This window comes from Semicossyphus pulcher, unplaced genomic scaffold (genome assembly GCF_022749685.1).
Source record: "Semicossyphus pulcher isolate SPU_LCO1_2020_fin unplaced genomic scaffold, fSemPul1.0.p SCAF_27, whole genome shotgun sequence".
NCBI classification, from domain to species: domain Eukaryota; kingdom Metazoa; phylum Chordata; class Actinopteri; order Labriformes; family Labridae; genus Semicossyphus; species Semicossyphus pulcher.
In genome coordinates this window covers 4,483,581-4,505,088 of record NW_027211701.1, presented here as the reverse complement: position 1 = coordinate 4,505,088, position 21,508 = coordinate 4,483,581, and the positions used below count along the sequence as shown (strand labels likewise).

Here is a 21,508-nt window from a genome sequence, read left to right as displayed (position 1 = left end):
TGAAGTTTGAGGTCTAGAGCCGTGTCTCTCCAACCATCTTTGGGGCGCACAGGAGGTTTGGAAAGAGGGCTGGTAGCTGAGCTGCCACTAACGTCCAAATAGTTGACGTTGTGTTGCTATTTTCTGTCTTTGACGGAGACTGCAAGTTTACTTTCTCCATTGCTTTTGTGTCCTTCAGTTTGACCCTTTATTTTTGTCTTGTGCAAAATCATCCACATTCTTTACTCCAACAATGCTTTTGGAGCATCTCTAGCATGCTCTTCACGTGCTAGCAAAAATGCATATCAAGTAAACATGTCCAAAGGTTATCGACTTTTACTGCGATTCCCTTAAGATCTGGTTTTAATTCAGACACTGTGCACCCCCCAAAAAATGATTCCCCTACCCTCCTCTCCCTCTTCCTGTTTGGTGATGATGTCACTCCTTCCTTGCGTAACACAGGGCAAGGCTCCGTATGCTCAAAAAGGAGGGGGTAGGAGGGTGGGAAGAGGGCACTTAGGGATATGTGTGTGTATGTGTGCGACAGAGCGAGAGCAAAAGACACAGTGAGGGAATGTGAGTGTGTGTGTGTGTGTGTGTGTGCATGCGTGTAAAATTCTGCCCCGCTCCCTCCTCACTGATGATATAATACTTTCGGGCTGTTGTCATGGAAACGAACAGGCACCACTGGCTGGATTTGGCGTTGGGGGGTAAGACGACGGGGGGAGGGGGTTGTCTAACTGCATTTGTAGATTTGGATGGCAAGCTCTTATTTGGATTGCACTGTGTGTATTGGATTGTGTGTATGAGAGAGATTGTGTGTGTGTGTGTGTGTGTGTGCATGTGCATGCAGATGCTGTGGCTGTTGCTGTTTTGCTGTTCTGAAGACTAAGCATATTATGTTACAGTTTGGTACAGACCAGATCCAACCTCTGGAGTAAAAGGCTCAACGGAGGATTTGTGTATGCGTGTGTGTGTGTGCGTGTGTGTGTGTGTGTGTGTGTGTGTGTTTGTGCTTGTGTGTGTGATGGATAAACAGAAAGACAGAGAGCCAGAGATAGAGCAGTGCAAACACACTATGAGCTGTGTAACTATTTGATGAAAGACTATTTCTGTTCTGTTGGGTCTACAGATGAGTCAGCATGGCTACATCGGTCGTATAGAAAATAAATTCAATCGTTCACAGATCATACTGACTAAAAGAGGCATTGAATTACAGGAAAACAGTTCATTCAAACTGTTTTACACAATTTTAATGTTTTTTTCTTGAATGGCACTAAAAATCACAATATAAACCTAATTTAAACATACTATACAGACTTTTTAAACTTCTTTTAACAGTCTCAATTTAATTCTGGCTCTATATGAGCTACAAAATCAAACCAGACCATCAGAGAGAGTATTACATTAGCCTGCTAAAAGGAAGCAGAAGGAGATTTTTCTGGCATGTACAGAACAGGATCAGCAAATAGATAGGGCAGAGAATTAGAGGAAATAGACAGTGAAAGAGCAGCAAAAACACACTCTGCCACGAACAGCATGACAACAGTAAAACATGGGCCTATAAGGCCTGGGTCAGGTCTCAGGTCCTGTGGTCACAGTGTACTGTATCATGAGGTTCTTGCCAACGTACAACCCTACTTGAAGGCTGTTTTGGTCTGGACGTATAATTTATGCACAACACAATCTAAGGCTGCACAATTAATCGAATATTAATCATGATTTTGTCTTCCACGATTAAATAAACATGACTGACGGTGCATGAAACCTGTGTCTAATTTTAAGTCTTAGTTTAATGCAAAATTTGTACATGAGCCAGAATGACGGACATGGAGTTATCTCAGTTTCGTTCTCTTTGGCGGCACCTAAACGGTAATTGCGGGAGTACACTACCGTGATATCCAGACAGTGTTGCATGTGTGACGTCCACAGTTGGCTCCTTCTGTCACGGTTATAACTCTTGATTTTCCACGCTGACGGTCGCTTTCCTCTTTAGACTTTTGAAGTTGTATTTGTAGTCATCGATCTTTATTTTGTTTGTTAAGCCATAGTAGATTCCTGTTTACTCGCAACACTTGCAGAGAGCGAAAAAGCAGCCGCTTAGCTCCGCCTACCCTCTCATCCCACTGCTGGGTGATGGAAAACACGTCACTAACTGGGCGCCGCTTGTGATTTTTTCCGTGAAAGTCGCCACAGACACCCAATCTTTAATTCTGCAAATTCAAAGGCTTTCATCAGTGGGCCATAGGCTCAATCACCATTGTGTTACCTCATTCGGTGATAGACAGTGACTTAATAGACATTTTTTTAAGGAAAATCTTCAAGATTATTACTTTAAGCAAGAAAAGATAATATGCAAAGAGTGCATGAAACCTGTGTCTGCGCCGCACAGCAACACAACTTACTTGTTGTAGCAGCTGAAAAAACAGCACAAAGTGCAGCATGATGAGCGTATGAAGGACAAGAGGAATAACGAGCTGCTCCCCGTCCTTGTCCAGCATCAAGTCAGACATCCATAACAGCCACACTGTACAGCACGACACCCTATCCACCCGACTCTCAAAGACACACTGAAATTACCCATAATGCACCAATGCAAAGATGCAACAAATGCAGGTAATTAATCTAATTTTCAGTCTTTGAGTCTTTAAGTTTGATGCAAAATTTGTAAATGAGCCGGAATGTAACATAAAATAGAACTGAAACTGTGCTTTGTTTGTTTAAATGAGGAAGTACAATTAAAAAAATAATAATAATAATAATCGTGATCTCGATATTGATCAAAATAATCATGATGATCATTCTGGCCATAATCGTGTAGTCCTGACACAATCATAATATCAATCATTTTCCATAAAGGGAACGACAGCAAAAACTACAAAAGAAGACGCAGACTTATCTTTGACGTCTTTTGGGGTTTCTAGTTGTCACAATAAATTATTCACCGTTATCAGACTGTCAGACAGACGCTCTGAATCCCACAACAGACTGAAACAAGGGGACACTTTTCAACAGTAAAAATGCCACAGTGGAGCTCCATTAGCAGATCAGTGGGCGCCACGTGCCATGACTAACAGTTAAATATGCCGTTAATGAATTCCCTGCTAACTGGCTCCACACAGGGCTGTGAGGCACTATGGATTTGCAATACATCTCCCTCTGCTCTCAAACTACCATCAACTGGAAGCTTTCCAGCCCATAATGAATGCAATGATTCTGCATCTCACACTTCTGGCTAATTATGCACAGTGGGAAATGTTTTTTTTTCCTGTGTGTGTGTGTGTGTGTGTGTGTGTGTGTGTGTGTGTGTGTGTGTGTGTGTGTGTGTGTGAAGTCTCTGTGTGGTTTCCCTCTGTGAAAAACAACACAGAAAATATCTCCTGAATGATGCTACAGCCTCTTCCATAACAGCGTCCGGCTGCAATTACACACCGCTGAGGTTGAGGGAGGGTAAAAAACACGTTTGAAGATTGCTTTCAAAGAGGCTCCAGATATTTTAGACTTGAAAGAAAAGAGAAGGACAGGGGTGATCAGAAAGGTAAACTCCAAATCCCATCTGATCAACTTTATACTTTTACATCTGCTTGTCTATTCCACTAAGTGTTCTTTGAAGGATCCTTATCTGTCTGGAAACATTTAATCACCGTCTAAACTCAAATCTCAAGATAATGGGGGGAAAAAAGATGCCGCAGCTGGCACGTACTCTTATTTTGTATCTAGTCAAAGGGAATAGATTCACTGAAGCGTTCTGCAATCGCCCTGAAAAACAAACTCCTCCTGATTTAGAAAACAGTAACGCTGGCTCTCCTAAAGCTGTGAGATGAACAGCCGCTCGGCTGTGGGGTGAAAACAAAGTTATCTCTGAACATTCAGCACATTTGAGAATGCATACAGCTCAGAAGAAAACAGGGCTCCTACACATTTTACAGTTTAAAATGCCACACATTCCACCCCAGACTTTCTGTAGATTTGTCAGACCATATTTGATACCAGACTACAAATAGCTACAGTAGATGTTTATTATGTATTAAATGACGTAAAATCTAACATGTGATTTTTATAGACTTACTTTTTATGCTATTACGTCACCAGGTTCTGTAAGTGTTAAGTCAGCCTTCTGAAAAGTTGAATTTACTCGTACTTGCCGTTTAAACACTCATCACTTTTTACTTATACAGCTAAAAATCACACTGACACTTTTAGAGCAGGTCTAGACTGTGCTCCTTGTAATATTTTCATTCTAACAGGCAGAAACCTCGAGTCGAACTACACTCACTTATCTGTCACGACCAGTTGGGTGGAGACAGACAGAGCAAGTGAGGGATAGAGAGAGAAAGAGGAAGTAAACTGCTACCTATACTCAAACATAATTTTCCTTTAACATATTGAATGAATTATATTATATTATTTTCCCCCTATTTTTGCATTCTGTTTTATAAATAAGAATCATCAATGAGTTCTGAAAAACAATTATAATTTCAGCCTTGTTTTCTCACTGTGTCCATGGAAACGATGACTGATGCGACATTATATTGATGTTTCCTTCCTTAAAGAAAAATAACATGATCAAAGTCATGATAGCTGCATTAATGCTTGAATCATAAAGGCTCAGACAAGTCTAATAGGTGGTTATTTGAAATGCTATGAATATACATAATAACAGGATGTTGCTGATTTCTGTGTATTTGGCTCAGTTATATGACACTTGAGGCAGAGCTGTTCTGCAGACTGACAGACAGACATAGAGTATTTGTTCAATCTTCTTCCCTTGCTTTCGGCAACATCAAACTTGCTCTGGCCTGCACTCTCTCTCTCTCTAAACATTTCGGCTGTGCTGGCTAGCTGCTCCAAATGCCATGCAGGATAAACAGTCTGCTTGTATGACCAGTTTATTTTTAGAAATCCCGAATTTTCTATATTATAAAAAAAGACAGAAATGGGGCAATAGTCGGGAAACACAAATATCTTTCCATACTCCCTTTTCCTTTTTCCGGACTTATCCATACCTGGAATTTACAAATCACATTGGATACTTATAAATGCTGCGTATGAACCCTGAGTATAAAACAGAGAGACGTTGGTCCTCTCTGCATTAGAGCAGTACGCTGGAGGGTGTTTGTGGTTGGGCTGTTCCTTTAATCTTTGCATCCTTTAAAGTCTTTGAAAATCTTTGAAAATTGTCTCTAACACTTTACAATGAGGTAAATATAACATGTATATTAGCAGCAAATTAGCTTGTTATTAAAGTGATAATCTCGAAGATATCAGTTTTGTTCTCTTTGGCGGTACCTTATGGCGATAAACGGTAATTGCAGAAGCACACTTCCCAGATATCCAGACAGTGCTGCATGAGTGACGTCCACGGTTGGCTCCGGTTGTAATTCTTGATATTCCTCGCTTTCCTTTTTAGACTGTCTGTTTCATCTGAGCGTCATTTTTTTTTTTTTTTCATTTTCACTTATTTTTGAAGTTGTATCTGTAGTCATCCATCTTTTCTTTGTTTGTTCAGCCATAGTAGATTACTGTTCACTCGCAACACTTGCAGAGACCGGAAAAGCAGCCACTTAGCTCCGCCTACCCCCTCAACCACTGCTGGCTGATGGAAAACACGTCACTAACTGGGCGCCACTTATTTTTTCGTGAAAGTCACCACAGACACCCAGTCCATTATAATACTATATACTGCAAATGCAAAGGCTTTCATCAGTGGGCCATAGGCTCAATCACCATTGTGTTATTTCATTTGGTGATAGATAGTGACTTAACAGACATTTATTTAACAAATGAGATTATTACTTTAATAACATGCATATCAGTAGCATATTGGATCTTTTTTCCTCATTATAAATTACTTATACTAGTGCTTTATTATGCATAGCTCCAGAAAGAATTTTCCATTAATGACCTCCTAATAACTGCTTATTTATAGTAAGCAAACAAGTAGTGTAAATTACTATCTTAATATTGAATTACTACAACCTTAAAGGGCCCACAAATATATGCAGACAGGTTCATGTACAGCATCATACTTAACGTAAATATGCAGTAATTAGGAGGTTATTGAGGGAAAACTCTTAATTAATGGCCTTGCAGCTAATTATTCATGAGTATCATAAATAATAAGGGTTTCTAATGGCTACTAATGTGCATGCTAAATAGCAGCCAGTTAATGGTGAGTATGTGTATCTTAATACACAATGTTGCTCAAATGACAAATATTATAGTGCCTAAAAATACAAATATTGTAGTGCCTAAAAATAGCCCCTACACCATATGGCTGGTAGCAAAGCATCCTGGGAGTTTGACCTGTCAGGGGTTGCGAGTTAGAGCGAGGAGAGCGCTGAGAGTTTTCATGTGAAGTTTAACATTGACACTCTCCCTCACACAGATGATAAAGAGGTTTGATTCGGGCCGATGCACAAGGAGTCAGTGCTGCCCCTCGGAGGTGCAGACGTCATGTGAAGCTGTCGATGCTTTAACGGTGCTGAGATAACAGAGTGCAAACTGTAAGGACAATAACAAAAACAACCAGGGGGACGGTGGCGCGCAGCATGACAAAGAAAAATAAATAAATAACAGGGAAAAAAGGTGATTAAAGTTGCATTCCCCACCCTCAGGGACCTGTACAAGCTCATCCCCGTGTTCATCTCGTGCATATTCTGAGCGCACGTGGAGGGCTGGGGGCCTGTTCTGCACATGCTCAGTGGGCGATGATGATGTGGGCTGACACATCGCATGTCGTGAGCGTAGTTACCGTGCTGAGTAATGTGACATTTAAGGACTCCCGCTCTTTTTTTCCTTCCTTGCACACTTTGTAGCACGCACACACTATTTCCCCCCAAACAAACATCTATACGTACACATACACAGATGTGCTGTACATACATACACATATATCATGAGCCTAGCTGCCCTCAGCTGAGAGGATATAGTCTCTGCATGGTCTTACACACATCGCTCACTATTCATGACTCCATGTTTATTCTTATCTCGTTTTTTCTTGGATTTCTTGACGTAAACTGGGAGAAATTTTGACGAGGACCACGGCTAACACTTGTTTACTGCTACGACAGAAATCACATAAAATTACAGGAGCTGTGTATGAACACTCACATAAGAATAGAATCATTTTTTATGAATGCACAGCTGCTTACTGAAGATGGACTCAGAGTGAAACAGCGGACCCAGAAACAAACTCGATGGGAGGAGTGAAGGACGCTGCTTGTATTCAAATTTCACTGTTGGATAATTCTAACGATTGTTTTTTAGTTTTGTGTTATTTCTTTCTTAATTCCTATGATGAAAGTTGCAAGAAACAAAAACATTCACATGACCAGACAGATTTGAACTGTCTTTATTATGGAGTAAAACAAAGACTAAGCACAACCCAATGTCCCCTCTGAGACTAGAGGGGATAAGACCGATAAGAAGGGGGTAAGACTGCTCAAGTTTGTTGCATTGATCCTCAATAAAGACTAGTGACTGATAGTAAATGGTAAATTCCGACCACTTTTGGCGCTTAACACTACATTACACTCACACACTGCCAAGCTGCAGTACTAGTCTAATCCCAGTCACACACAGAAGACGACCCGCTCTACCTCTGAGCCACATCCACCCTGATAATGGTATGTCAGTAATCAGTGAGAAGGATAAGAGAAAGAAGCTCACGTGTAACAAGGCAATAACTATGTTGTGATGCATTTATTTGTTGCACCACCGGCAACTATTATTTGAGAATGTGTTTTATATTTAACTGTAGCTGCCCTGGAAATAAGTGCCACATTTGGTCTGACACAACGTCCCGGCGTGTGTGATAAGTGTAATGTATGCATGATGTTAATAAAAATAAGTGCATGCTCATTGTAGGAGCCACAAATGTACGTGTCCTGTGTTTGACAGTTTTGTTTATTGTTTACTGTGCCTTTGTTATTGGTGATGGGTGTGTTCACCAGAACTTGGGCAGTGATGGTACTAATTATATGAATTGACCGAGAGGTGGGGGTGAGCCTGGGATCATTGATGTTTACTGTTGACCACACGCACGCACGCATACACCTAAACATTTTACGTGCTGGTAACTGGTACCAGTTGTAATTTTACATGTTTTTTCGTGTAAGAATAAATGGTTGAATTCATATTGGATTTGGACATGGATCATTCTAACAACAAGTCACAGTGTTAATTCCCTCACTATGTTTTTTTGACCTACACAGGCCGATAGCCGCAATGCTCATTTAAGTAACCCCCACCTAAAGATTTTCCCAGTCGACTGGTAGTTGTTAGTTCCAGCTTTGGTCTTCTGAACTGTAGAGGGGAGACTTCTGGTTTCTTTAAGCTGATCCAGTTAGCTTTAGCCTTGCTGGTAGCCGCTAAATAACTAGCATACTAACTCTACTCGACCATAAGCTTATTTCCCTAACCTCATGCTTTGCTTTTACTCACACACACAGACTCACTTCTTGTAACAAACCTGCTTGATAATGTCGTGTGCATTTTTTACCCATAAATCCTCGAAAGGGAAGGCTTGGCTGCTGACACTACAGATAGGTCTTAAATATGACTCAGAGAGTTCAGATCATGGATGGAGTTGTTTTTTTTTCCTCCCTGCAACCAACTGACCTCTGAAAACTTTCTCAACTTCTCTGATTGAATAACAGTTTGGTCGACTTTTGAGTAGAAGCCTCTCTGAGTAAATACAGCTGAAAGAGACAGATATACGTAAACATGAGGTTTGAACACAAGCTGACTGAGACGTAATGCCAAATCAAAATATATTCTTGTCTAGGGAAAGATTCAATGAATCTCTTTTTGAAGCTCCTGTGAGGAACTTTCATTTTGTGTTGATTTTGGTGACCTCTGTGGACAAAGCCGCTCCTCTCTTTTTTTAACAAAAAATCTCATCCTTCTTTCTTTTAACATTCAAACGTATCACTTGCTGTGAATCTTTGCTGTGGAAAATGTGGGAAAAAAGCTGATTTGGCAGCGTTAATCGCTTAGTCTCACCCCTACAACCCACCAGCCGTTTCAGGCATTAATAATAACCATATAGAAATAATCAATCTTCGCTGATGGTCTTGTTTGCTTTTGTGGGTCATATTGAGGCATCAGTATTAATTTCAGTCCATTTCATAAGCAGTGAAAAAGAGCTTTAAGATCTCTCTATTTGACCATAGTGTCTGTTGACATTAAGTTATTAACAGGTGGTCACTTTATAAAGACTTTCACTGTGGGGTCGACAACATGTTAGAAGAGGTTTCTAAACTTTCATACCCAGTGTCACACATCCACCACCGATCAGCAGCGAGGTCAGTCAGTGCGATAAAACTCATGGGGTTAAGTTTGGGCATAACCCTGGACTTTCATTACAACGCCAGTGACTCACTTTTAAACAGTGTACATCACCATGGTAACCCAGGCTGCACAGCGTACTCTGGAGCAGGTTAACTTCAGTCTTTTGAATCCTCGTATAAAAGCTCAGCTCATGATTCATCTCAGTGGAAAAATGGCCTCACTGTTGCATTCAGACTGCATGAATGAGAAAATGCATTTGAAAGACGACCAGGAGGAACTCTCATACTACATAATGGTATGTATGACAGGCAACAGTGATTTATTATAGAAGAGATACATGTTTGGAGCATTTCCTCAGCACTAAACATTGCTTCCAGGAACTGGCAGGTACCTTACAGACAGTATTTGAATATCAATAATGAATGTGTGACAGTTTTCATACAAGTGACTGAGGCAATAGCATGTACCCACATTCCCATTACCTCAGCATGAATCCAGCTTAGTGAACAGAAAATCTTGTAACATCTTAAATGTGGTGACACAGAGCTGCATCAAAGGTTTGAACTCTGTGCCTGAATGCCAGAACTGATTAGACTATAAGCTTATATATTTTTACTGTCTGCAGCCTCCTGCAAACAATGGCATTTTTAATTGTTAGGGGTGGTTTGCAATAATTCTTTTCAATATTTAAACTGCTTGTTTATAGTTTGAGCAATAAAATATATTAGTCATCAAATTTTCTCTAAATCTAAAAACTTCATCATATTAAACAACATCCTAAAATAAAGCAAGCAATAATCTGTCAAATGTGATTTTCTGACTATTTTTACCTCATTGCTTACATTATTAATATTCCTACTTAAACAATATCAGCATTATATTTAGCATATTTAGTTTTTTCTGAATGGACACCTACATTGTTTACATCTATATTTGCGAGCTAGCTTTCTTCTCCCTTGGTTTCCATTGCACAAAATTAAAACATTATGCTTTAATACAATTTTAATCAATTAAATAAAAAAATAATTCATATCATAGATTACTAACAAATATTATTTCCTAGAAATGCCTAGAAAAAGACAGCATGGACTAAACAACAGGTTACAGCTGCAGTGCTGGGGTTGTACTCTGGCTAGCTCACACTAGCTTAAGATATGGCCAAAGCTAAAGCTAATTTACCTTCTTAATCATGTTTCGTGATATTGTAGCATTTAATTTGTTATTACCACATACAAAATGAGTTAAAGGTACACTAGTCCTGCAAAGGGCTAACTTAGATTAGCACAGTAGCAGTAACTGCCATCTCTGCAGCCTCTGACTCAAGGAACTGGCATGTTTTCATGTGGTTAGGTACCATTAAATGTTCTGAAATGTGCGTGATAGTACTTAAATAAAAGATTTATAAACTTGATTGTTGGTTCAAATCAACAGCTGAAGAGGAAACAAAACACCCAGCTACAAACATTAAAACGGGCAGCACTGCTCAGGGACAGACACAAGACTAAGGACAACACTGACACAACATCTGCAGTGTGACGCATCATGTGTAGCAGGCAGCACATAACACCATCTCTATGTTTGGACACTGAACGATACGTAAGGGCACACAAATCAAATCTTGCAAACACAACAATTCAAAAGGTGAACCTGCTTCAGATGCTCAGTGCGAAATATATTATCTAACAGCCCAATGACCCAAAAAGTGTGAGGAGTAAAAAGTGGCCTAAAAACATCAGAGGAGCCATCACAAACTGGCCAATCAACCTCAACAAAGGCATTTACAGAAACTCCATATCACACTAAAATAGACCAAAGAAAGAAAAAGAAACATAATGGGACAAAAGTCAAAATTCAAGATCTGCCAATCTGAAACAGACGTACTAAAAAAGACTGTAAATACTGAGCTGTTGCTAGATCATGCTATCTATTATACATCATTAATACATTCCAATACATTGTCCTCACATGTGTTATGACGTCGTAACAAATGGACCATTGGGCTGCTTGTGGATATTTAAAGGCTCTTACCCAGAAGTAACATTACCACCTGTCATTTAGATTTATTAACTTTGGCTACACTGTAGGTCAGAAAACACTTACCAACACTACACTCTTCAAATCAGTGAATAACACAGACCTCAGATATGAAGCATCAAAGCACAAATACGTTTTAAAAGTCACATCAAACTACTGCATTCAATTTGTCACAGACTGCATAAAAAGATGGACGACATGACAGCTCCTTAAAAGTGAAGCCAAAACATTTAGAGCGCCCCCTGCTGACTGGCTGCAGTATAGGTCATAAAGCCCGCCTCCTCCATGTTAACAGATGGCACATGAGTCAAACTATAAAATCAAAATACACGTCCAATACATTTTTCTCAAACATGGTTTCTGTCATTATAGTTAGTTCTTATCATGCTGATTTACGTTCAAGTGTTAATTTTTCTGACAAGTTTATTTTTAATTAGTTATTTGATGCTATAAAAAGGATGATTGACAGCTCTGTTTGACACACGGCTCCTGAAAACGATCTGTTCGTGATTTTCAGCGTAGAGGACAAACGGCGAGAGGGGACGTAACTAAAACAATCACTACAGTCATCGAAGTTTCCATATCTGTGAACGTCTGCTTCAGACCAACACAGAGAAGCTTGCTGTTTTTTTGGTAAGTTAAGTGTGTGTTTTGGTTAGTGGAAGTGGCTACGGCAACTCCACCCGCCGATCTCTACTGCACAACTCTAGCTCCAAATGACGTCACCATCACAAGATGGCAGCGCCTTTCACAGGGGCTATTTTGGCATCACTTTCGTACAATGGGAGCAGATAGAGACGTGTCGTCCATCTATACAGTTATTGGTATTTAAACCAATGCCGACACTTATAATGTATCCATTCTCAATTGAAAACAGTTACAAAGTAATGGTTTGATTACTGAACATTACTTGCTTGAGATGTTCAGAGTTTCACCTTATCCCTGCCTACTTTGCGTGACTAGCTAGTACTCGCTTGCTCAGAGTTTGCCTCAGGGCTTTCTGCCAAAAAGCTTTTCCCCCCAAGAGAACAGGAGCTGTCGGCGTCTCGTGTAAAGCTCCATGTTGGTTTATTGTTTATTACAAACCCAAAATTGACCACAAGCTTGGTAAGGTTGAAGATTTTAATGTAAATAAATGTCTGTTAAGTCACTATCTATCACCGAATGAGGTAACACAATGGTGATTGAGCCTATGGCCCACTGTTGAAAGCCTTTTGAATTTCCAGTATATTGTATTATTAAAGACTGAGTGTCTGGTGTGACTTTCAAGGAAAAAATCACAAACAGCGCCCAGTTAGTGACGCGTTTTCCATCACCCAGCAGTGGTTGGTCTGCCAGAGAGGGTAGGCGGAGCTAAGCGGCGGCTTTTCCGGTCTCTGCAAGTGCTGCGAGTAAACAGTAATCTACTATGGCTGAACAAACAAAGAAAAGATGGATGACTACAGATACAACTTCAAAAATAAGTGAAAATCTTAAGAAAAAGAAACAAATTCGACGCTCAGATGAAGGCAAACAGTCTAAAAAGGAAAGCGACCGTCAGTGAGGAAAAACAAGAGTTACAACCAGAGCCAATCGTGGACGTCACACATGCAGCACTGTCTGGATATCTGGGAAGTGTGCTCCTGCAATTACCATTTATCGCCATAGGTGCTGCCAAAGAGAACAAAACCGAAGTCTTCAAGATTACCACTTTAATGTAGAGTAGCTGGAAGCTTAGCTCGCCACAAGTAGCTTTCCCAACGCTGGTTAAAATATTCAGTCTTCGTTGAAATTTAGTTTCACGTACAACACAAACAGCGCGTGTCTTCTGTGAAATGAACTATGGCTGATCTACTTGAAGCCAAACACAGCACAGTTCGATTTGGCAGAACTCTATTGGAAATAAAATAGGATCAGACCAAATAGGTTATAAGGAACCTACAAATCGAACTCTGTATTAGCAGAAACCGAATGTTTAAGGACTCCGATTCTTTATTGTTGTAACCAAAGTATGTATGTTTTCCATCCAACATTTCCTTGACAAAAAGTGCATTCCAGCCCTCATTAGTGTTCACAGTCTATGGTAATCATCCATCAGTTATTTTTACATGTGCTAAAATATGCAACTACATTTCACACTCTGGCTAGGACAATAATTCAGTCACGTTGTTTACATGCTGATCCCTCTGTAGCTCTTAAACTGCCTGCTGTACCACTTGGGAGCTGTGGATCTGTCAATCATCATCACAGCCTGCCAGCTGCTCGGCTTCTTCATGTGGAGAGCTTTTCCTGAGATAACGCAATCTGACAGACGGAAATATTCTTATCCTTAAAGCTCATCAAACACTATCACACTCTCCCCTGTCTCCTGTAGATGTATGTTGAGGGCTGCATCACTATGACACCAGAATAAGACATGTGTACTCAGGGGAAAAAATACTTTGCATTGCTGCTAAACCTGCAGAAAACATCTAATTCTCAAAGCACGCCCGAATGGTGAAATGCAGAGTGGGCTGCGGAGAAAATAGCATCTGGTGCTGTTTGCACGCATTCAAATCAACCAGTATGAAAAATTATACCGTCAAAATGTTATTTTCAGACTCTGTTTACAGACATTTTTCTTTCTTAGGTCCCAAAAATGCTGTTCAGAAAAGTACTTGTGAGCATTTATGTCCTCCAAAACTCTTTGTGGATGTGGCAGTAAAGGACGATGTTTGTGGCTCTCAGGAAACAGCCTCAACATCGCTCACAGTCACACCGGCAGGATGAATCTTTTAGAGGTGTGTCGAGCCACTTTTGCTGCTGGCAAACAACCTGAACTCTATAATTCAGCAGGGGAAGTTGGAAGCATTTCCTCCGTTTGCAGGCAGAGATAGCAGAGAGACAGAAAAGAAACATGACAATCAATGAGCAGGAAATAAAGGAAAACAACACGAACAAAAAAGAAGGTAGGGAAGAGTAACGGGGGGAAATGAGGGAGAAACAGTCAGAGAAGCAGCGGGAGCTGATGTAGCCCGGACTCGTACACTCGCTCAGCTAATTGCTGTGATGGATCGCTCTTATTCCCCTGAGCACCGAGCTCCTGTTTCTGCAATAACACAACAAGATGACTTTGCCAATCTGCACGTTAGGCAGTTATGAAAGAACTTTGCCAACATCTGCAACTGTTTATGCAGTTGTTGTCATCGTGTTGACAGGGCAGCCCACTCAAAGCTAATATTGTAGCGCTGCAGAATTGATTTCTCAGAGGAAATCAGTGAGGGAGCTCCCCGGGTCAATTTGGCATTTAATTAGTGGAGGTCTATTGTCGAGGTATTAAGGAGAGATAATTTTTTTCTGATGTCATTAATTCATCAGCTGTGTTACGGCGATGCTTGCTCACTTGCCTCTGGTACATGGGGAGGAACCAGGAAGCTGCCCACGTAAATCGAGGCAAACAAATACACACAGGTACTCACACGCACTCCTGCTCGCTGCAGAAAGCAGGGCAGGCACCCTCGCATTAATCAATACTATTCTTAACGATGCTCAACTCCTTCAACTTGCAACCGAGCGAATGCGCTCACACGCACCACATTTCTCACAGGGAAGCCCTGATTAAGTCATCGTAGCCTCCTTTCCTAAAATGGAGTGTTGCGTCAGAACGGAGCGGAGCGGAGAGGATGTTTAATAACGGAGGAGGAGGGGGAGTAGGAGGAAGAGGACAGCCTCCGGGGAAAGACCCCTGCAGAGAGCAGTCACATGTGCGGGGTACCCACACTGCTATCTGTCTAATCACACAGCTAATGCTACTGTACACAGAGCTGCTCAGGGGGTTACTTTTTCCACCTGTGTTTGCAAGTGTGTTTGAGAGAGGGGCCGATAGAAGAAGATGCATCGGCACTGTGTTTTTCTTTGGAACAGTAGATGAGGAAGACAGAGTTCTTGTGTGTGCATGGCAGTGTAAAAATGCATTTAGACCACTTAGATGGTTCATGATTTTTCTTATTTCCTGATATAAATGTGGGGCAGCAAACATTAGATTCAGGCAGCAAAGTCAATTGAAAGACAACTCTTAATATCCATGATAAAATGAAGGTCAGTGGCAGCACAGAAAGGCCTCTTTCTGTTTAAGATGGCATATACAGTATGTGAACTTGCCGCCTCTTTTTCAGGAAGGATTTTATTTTTAGTTATTTGTCAACCTAACAACCTTGTCAACCTGTGCGTTCACACCGGACGCGAAGCCTTGCGTTGCTCGCACGAGTTTGACCGCCGGATCAAAATTCGCATTTAAATTACTTCCGGAATGGAGGAGAGGAAGCGGGGCTTATCTCCATGGTTACCAACGGCACTAGGAGAATCTCGATGTTGATAGGCTTTCGCTACACCACGCGTTGCGTCATTCGCTCAGCCCAACGCAAATTTGCGTCCCTGAAAGCTCTGGAGAAGCACAGATTTTTACCATGATAAATGTTGATATTGACCAATATAAAAAATATAATTATCATAAATTTTACCATATTGCCCAGACCTACTTCCAGTGCCTCCCGTCATATTTCCCTTGTCTGAGAAATGATTCACGGAGAGGGGGTGGAGGGACTAAACAAATGACTGAAATCACTCGCAGCAGCAGGGTCCAAACAATTAAAATCAGTGAGGGACACGTAATGACGGGTATGACGGCGTGTTTCATGTGTGGCTGGGAGGGAAAAAATTAGCTAATGAGGGCCTCACTCTCTCTCACTCTCTGTCTCTCTGACTCGCCGCTCTTCTTGATCAGCAGGCTGCTAATTTCAGGCAACAATCAGTGAGAGCCTCCGCCGCTCTGCTTCCTCCCAGAGCACAGAGAGCATGTTGGGATGCTTCCTCATCAGCCAGACTCGTGCTCTACACTCTGGGCTGCACACACACACGCAGGCACACATGATCCTCCGACAGGGTCACCATCAGGGAGATATCTTTGGTTTAAAGTCAGGCAGTCAAGTTTTTTAGCATCATCTGCGTCCCTTAATAGTCCAATATATACCTTATAGTTTATAGAATATGCAGACTGTCTCTTGAGATTATCTCTTAAATAAATGTCTGTTAAGTCATAATCTATCACCGAATGAGGCAACATAATAGTGATTAAGGCTATGGCCCACTGATGAAAGCCTTTGCATTTGCAGTATTACGCCTCGATCCCACAGGATCCGTGTCTGGCGCGTTCCGGTCCTGGTCTGTCAGACGGCACGAGCCCTCGCCCACAGGAAGCGTGTCTGATCCACAGCGCAGCGGAGCGCTGGCCCAAGCAGCTGGATTTGCAAGATCAGAAGATCACGTGAGAATTGCCAAATCACCAATAACATCAATCTTAAACAGAGCAACACACAAACAACAGTTCAGTTTGCACCTCCGAGGTTGATTATCTGCTCATTTGGAGATCATTCTGTGATTTTTGTGCTCCTACCATGGCTGAATAAACTACTTAATTAAAAATTAAATTTTTTCAAGATTTCAGTGTGTTGTTGTTATGAAAACAGAAAAAACAGGAGTCTGTAAATGGACTGTACTTATATAGTGCTTTTCTAGTCTTTGCGACCACTCAAAGCTGCTTTTACACTACATATCACATTCACACACTGATGGCAGAGGCTGCTACGTAAAGTGCCCAACTGTCAATCAGATATCACATTCATACCCGTTGGCAATTTGGGGTTCAGTGTCTTGCCCAAGGACACTTCGACATGTAGCCTGAGGGAGCTGGGATCGAGCCTCTGATCTTCCGTTTGAAAGACGACCAACTCTACCACTGAGCCACAGCCGCCCCCTGTACATTGTGTTTTATTTTTAAATGACCTGATGCTGCACGCTGTTTTTGTGTGTGACTTCCTGTTTGGAACAATCTGGTCTGTTCAGCTTGACGCGTGCTTGAATATGAACCCGGCGCGTATCTTTAGCAGAGCTTAAGACGGAGAGACGCTTCTGGGACGTGCCGGAGACAGATCCTGTGGAATTTTGGTTATGTGGAGGGTTATGGACTAGGCGTTGGTGGCGACTTTTGCGGAAAAAAATCACAAGCAGCGCCCAGTTAGTGACGTGTTTTCCATCACCCAGCAGTGGTTGGTCTGCCAGAGAGGGTAGGCAGAGCTCAGCGGCTGCTTTTCTGGTCTCTGCAAGTGTTGCAAGTGAACAATAATCTACTATGGCTGAACGAACAAAGAAAAGATGGATGACTACAGATACAACTTCAAAAATAAGTGAAGATAAAGAAACAAATGCAGCACTGTCTGGATATCTGGGAAGTGTGCTCCCGCAATTACCGTTTATTGCCATAGGTGCCGCCAAAGAGAACGAAACTGAGATCTTCAAGATTACAACTTTAAATTGCCCTTTAATAACCAATTGTTATTGATCTTCTATCTAAGCAGTTAAAAATGTGACTTTGTTATTGCAACTGTTATTGCTTGTGTTATCTTTGTTATGATTATAATTTTTATTTTTTATTTTAATTTCTTTGTATTGTATTTATTTCTTTTGGCAAACAGGAACATGTTGAATATCATTTGATTTGTTTGGAAAATAAAGAAGTGTTCAAATAAAGAAGCAGATGTTTTTACAAGACAAAAGGTCTGACTGTTGGCGTTGCAGTAACGGTGGTCTATTTCTTTCCACCACAAAGGATGTGTGGCTGAGCACAGACACAAGCATACAGAGAAAAGAGACAGTATTTCACACTGCAGTGGTGCCTCACATCCTGCATCACACACTCAGAGCTGTGACGGATGCACCTCCTCATCAGCTTTCATTGTTTTGTCTCATCATTGTTTGATTAAGAGAGCAAAACCGTAACCTAGAAATGTGTTCATTAATCTAACTTTAATGCTCAGGAGACGTCTCACCGGATTGCAACTTTATACAATGAGGATTTGTTATCTTTATGTCATCATTGATTTAGGAAGATACACTGACAGAAACCACAGAGAGACTTCCCTGAACTTTAAAAAAGAGTTCTTCTCTCATTCTCTAACGGACTATTATGTAAAACTATATACAGTAAAACACATCGACATTCAGATATGATAACTGTCATTTAGACAGTAAAAAAAAGAATATAAACAGTTCATATGTGACATGAAGCAAACAGCGGTCTCCTGCATTTAGGTCAAACCTAAATGCAAACCTTCACCACCTTGTTTGTTCCCTAGATGAACCACACACCACTTCCTGGATTCACACTGAATTCATGCGATTTCTCAGACTACTGGGCTGTCTTAAATAGAAGACTATGGGACAGTTAGTTTTACTATTCTATCATGTTTGATAATGATAAAAAAACATTATTGCAGACCCTAAACATGACCAGCAAAAAGCACCTGCTTGGGGCGCTGTTTAGCTCAGTCGGTAGAGCAGGCGCCCCATGTACAGAGGCTACAGTCCTCGTCGCACTGATCGCAGGTTCAACTCCCAGTCTGCCAATCATTTGGTGCATGTCATCCCCCACTCTCTACTCCCAACATTTCCTGTCTATCTTCAGCTGTCCTACAAATAAAGCCAAAAAATAATCTTAAAAAAAAAAAAAAAAAAAAAAAAGCACCTGCTCCCACCCTCTACACCATGTGTTCTGCTTGGGCTTCGGTTCTTTTACAAATCCACCAAACACGCAGACTCTTCCCTCTCAAAGGTCAGAGGAGGAATGACTCACTACCTCCTGTATGTTTTATGTCCCTCATACGAGGGACCGGAGTAGAAATCACCAGAGAGGCCCGAGACTTTCAGAGAATCTCGACTTTTTCCAGCGAAAACCTTTCAGTCCTCAGGAGGGTGGCAGGGGCTGAAGCCACCGGGGGTACGAGCTTTAAATTTAGCACGAGAGGAGGAAAGAGCAGCGACTTTATAATCAGCAGGATGAGAGAATAAGTTGAACTTTGACCTCGGCTCCCTTTATAGATGACAGCGACGACCTTGGGAGGATGAGGAAGGAGATTGATGACGGCCATTTTGCTTAATGAGCTCACGAGAGAACACCACGAGAGAGGCCAATTGCCTCCTTCTCAAGGAGGTAAAAAAGACAAATGTCAATGAGCCCTGCAGCAGAGTCACGTCTCTGCATCCGAAATCTTACACATCAATCATAACAGGAGTGGATGTTTACTATAAGAAGCAACATGTACTGGTGATGATGAGAGGCCATGCATGTGTGAGGATTGGTTTGATGAGACACAGGGTTATACCACTAAAAACACTTTTATACGATGCAGTTTTAATTTAAAGTAGAGCTGCAATGATTAATTGATCAATCCATTCAAAGAAAATCAATTGCCTACTATTTTGATTATTAATTAGAGTGTTAAAAGAGTGTTTTGGTTTTAGACAGTTGGATTGATGATGTTGCTTTTGATTACAGGAAATTGCGATGATTTTTTCCACATTTTTCTGACAGTTTATAGAATTAAAGACTGATGCATTTAAGATTATCCTTTAGTTAATGTGAAATAAGTGGCAGATTTATTGATATTAAAAATATTTAGTTACTTGCTGCCTTAATTTGAAGGTTGATTTCAACCCTTTCAGCTGCACGAGTGATTTTAAACTTCACAGATAACAAGCTGCACAAAATGCCTTCAGCATCCCCGCACAGCATCCTTGAGTGCCTCAAACAGAAGACGCCGGTTGATGATAAGTTAAAAGGTCGCCATGGAAACAAGGATTTTTTTTTTTCTTTCTGAAATGAGGCCACCATGGGGAAAAACGTGAGGGAAACACAGAGAAAGGGAACGGCAGAGATGAAAAGAGTTGGTGCGAGATGTGGAGAGAAGGAAAGCGAGGTGAAGGGAGGGAGAGAAACCTGCAGGATCTTAAAAAACAATGTGACAGAGAGCGGAGAGAGAAACCGCTGAGGCAGCCAGAACGTCACCGCGTGTGCTCATGGGAAATCATCTGACCTCACAATCTGGGTTACCCCACATCAGAGAGGGAAAACAGGGGGTACAGAAAGGGTAGAAAGAGAACATGTGGGGTGATGATTCGTTTCCCACTTTCGCTCCTTTTTCTCCCTCTCTCTGGTCTGGAGGGAGAGAAGGAGAGAGGGAGGGAGGGGAGGGGTGCACTTGGGTGTCCTCTTTCTTTCATCTTGCCTCCGTCTTACCTGGAGCGGTGCAGTTCTTAGATCCTTCACTTTCCTCTTGGCTGCCGTTGCCCACTTCCTGCAGCAGCCTCCTTCCTCCCCATCTCTCCTGGTCCTCGCTGCCGTGGCCGGAGACGTCGAAACCTGGAAGATGTTTGTGACAGAGACGAGTTTAAAATAGATTCAAGGACAGTGCAGAGCAGCTACAGCTTCGTGACATTTGAAACTTTAGTTTAAGTACTAAAGAAACCATATTTTCTGGTACTCTGATGTTTATGAGCATTAATAAACAAAACAGCTAAAACTACAAATTAAAAGTCAATGATTTGACTCTCAGTCGACTCATTTTTGCTTTTTGTTCGTCACCTCGCTGCACTTCAGTTTTTTAGCCTTGAGCGTTCTTTATATATACACTTATCCACAGGTCAGCGCCTCTCCAAAACTAACTAACCTGGTCATTTACACCAGCAACGACACAAGAAAATGTATTTTCACATTATCAGGTAAGGTGTTTCTCCGATGCTCATAAATATAGGAGGAGTCAGGAGGGGCTGCTGGCTGAGCAGCTGCTAGCTTGTTTCTTAGTGCTCAGCATGGTCTTCTGTGGTAGTCAAATCATACTCAGAGGTCTCCTCCTCTCCGAAACAAACAGAGTGGGTAATTAAAATGGTACAAAAAAAAACTCTGAATAAATGCAGTTTCACGTAAAATAACAGTCTGATACTCTTGAGGAGGCTTTAGGGGCTGGGAGCCAAGCTGCCACCAACCTCAGTAAATCTTGTTTCTGTGATAAATTCTGATCCAGACTTTCAGAGACTAAAATCTTCCATCTGGTTAAACGATACAGACAATGTGACTTGATATACTAAAAGCAAAGTCTCATGTAGGTTGATGGAGGAGTTTTGTGGGGTGCTGATCTGAAACTAAAGTAAAGTATAGTTGAAGCCTTGTATTGCACAGCCAATGCACTTCCACTGCAAGAGTTGTGAGTCAGGTAAAGCCCTACATACAAGTTCATTGCACGTCACACTGTGCAGTGAGTCTAAAAAGGGAGCTCTAACAGTTTAGTATCCTGTCAAATTGTAGGATGGCTTCCTGATCAATGACAGAGCTACAACTGAAATATAGAAGCAA

The 21,508-nt window shown here is 41.4% G+C and overlaps 1 protein-coding gene across 1 annotated transcript in view; it reads right to left on the bottom strand.

The window, feature by feature from the left end:
* Window positions 1–21,508, bottom strand: part of LOC138604888 (sodium/potassium/calcium exchanger 3-like) — a 63,556-nt gene that overhangs the window by 37,490 nt on the left and 4,558 nt on the right. Inside the window, exon 2 of the mRNA XM_069676923.1 lies at window positions 20,396–20,518. Coding sequence (XP_069533024.1) covers window positions 20,396–20,518 — 123 coding nt within the window. The remainder of the gene's footprint in view (window positions 1–20,395; window positions 20,519–21,508) is intronic.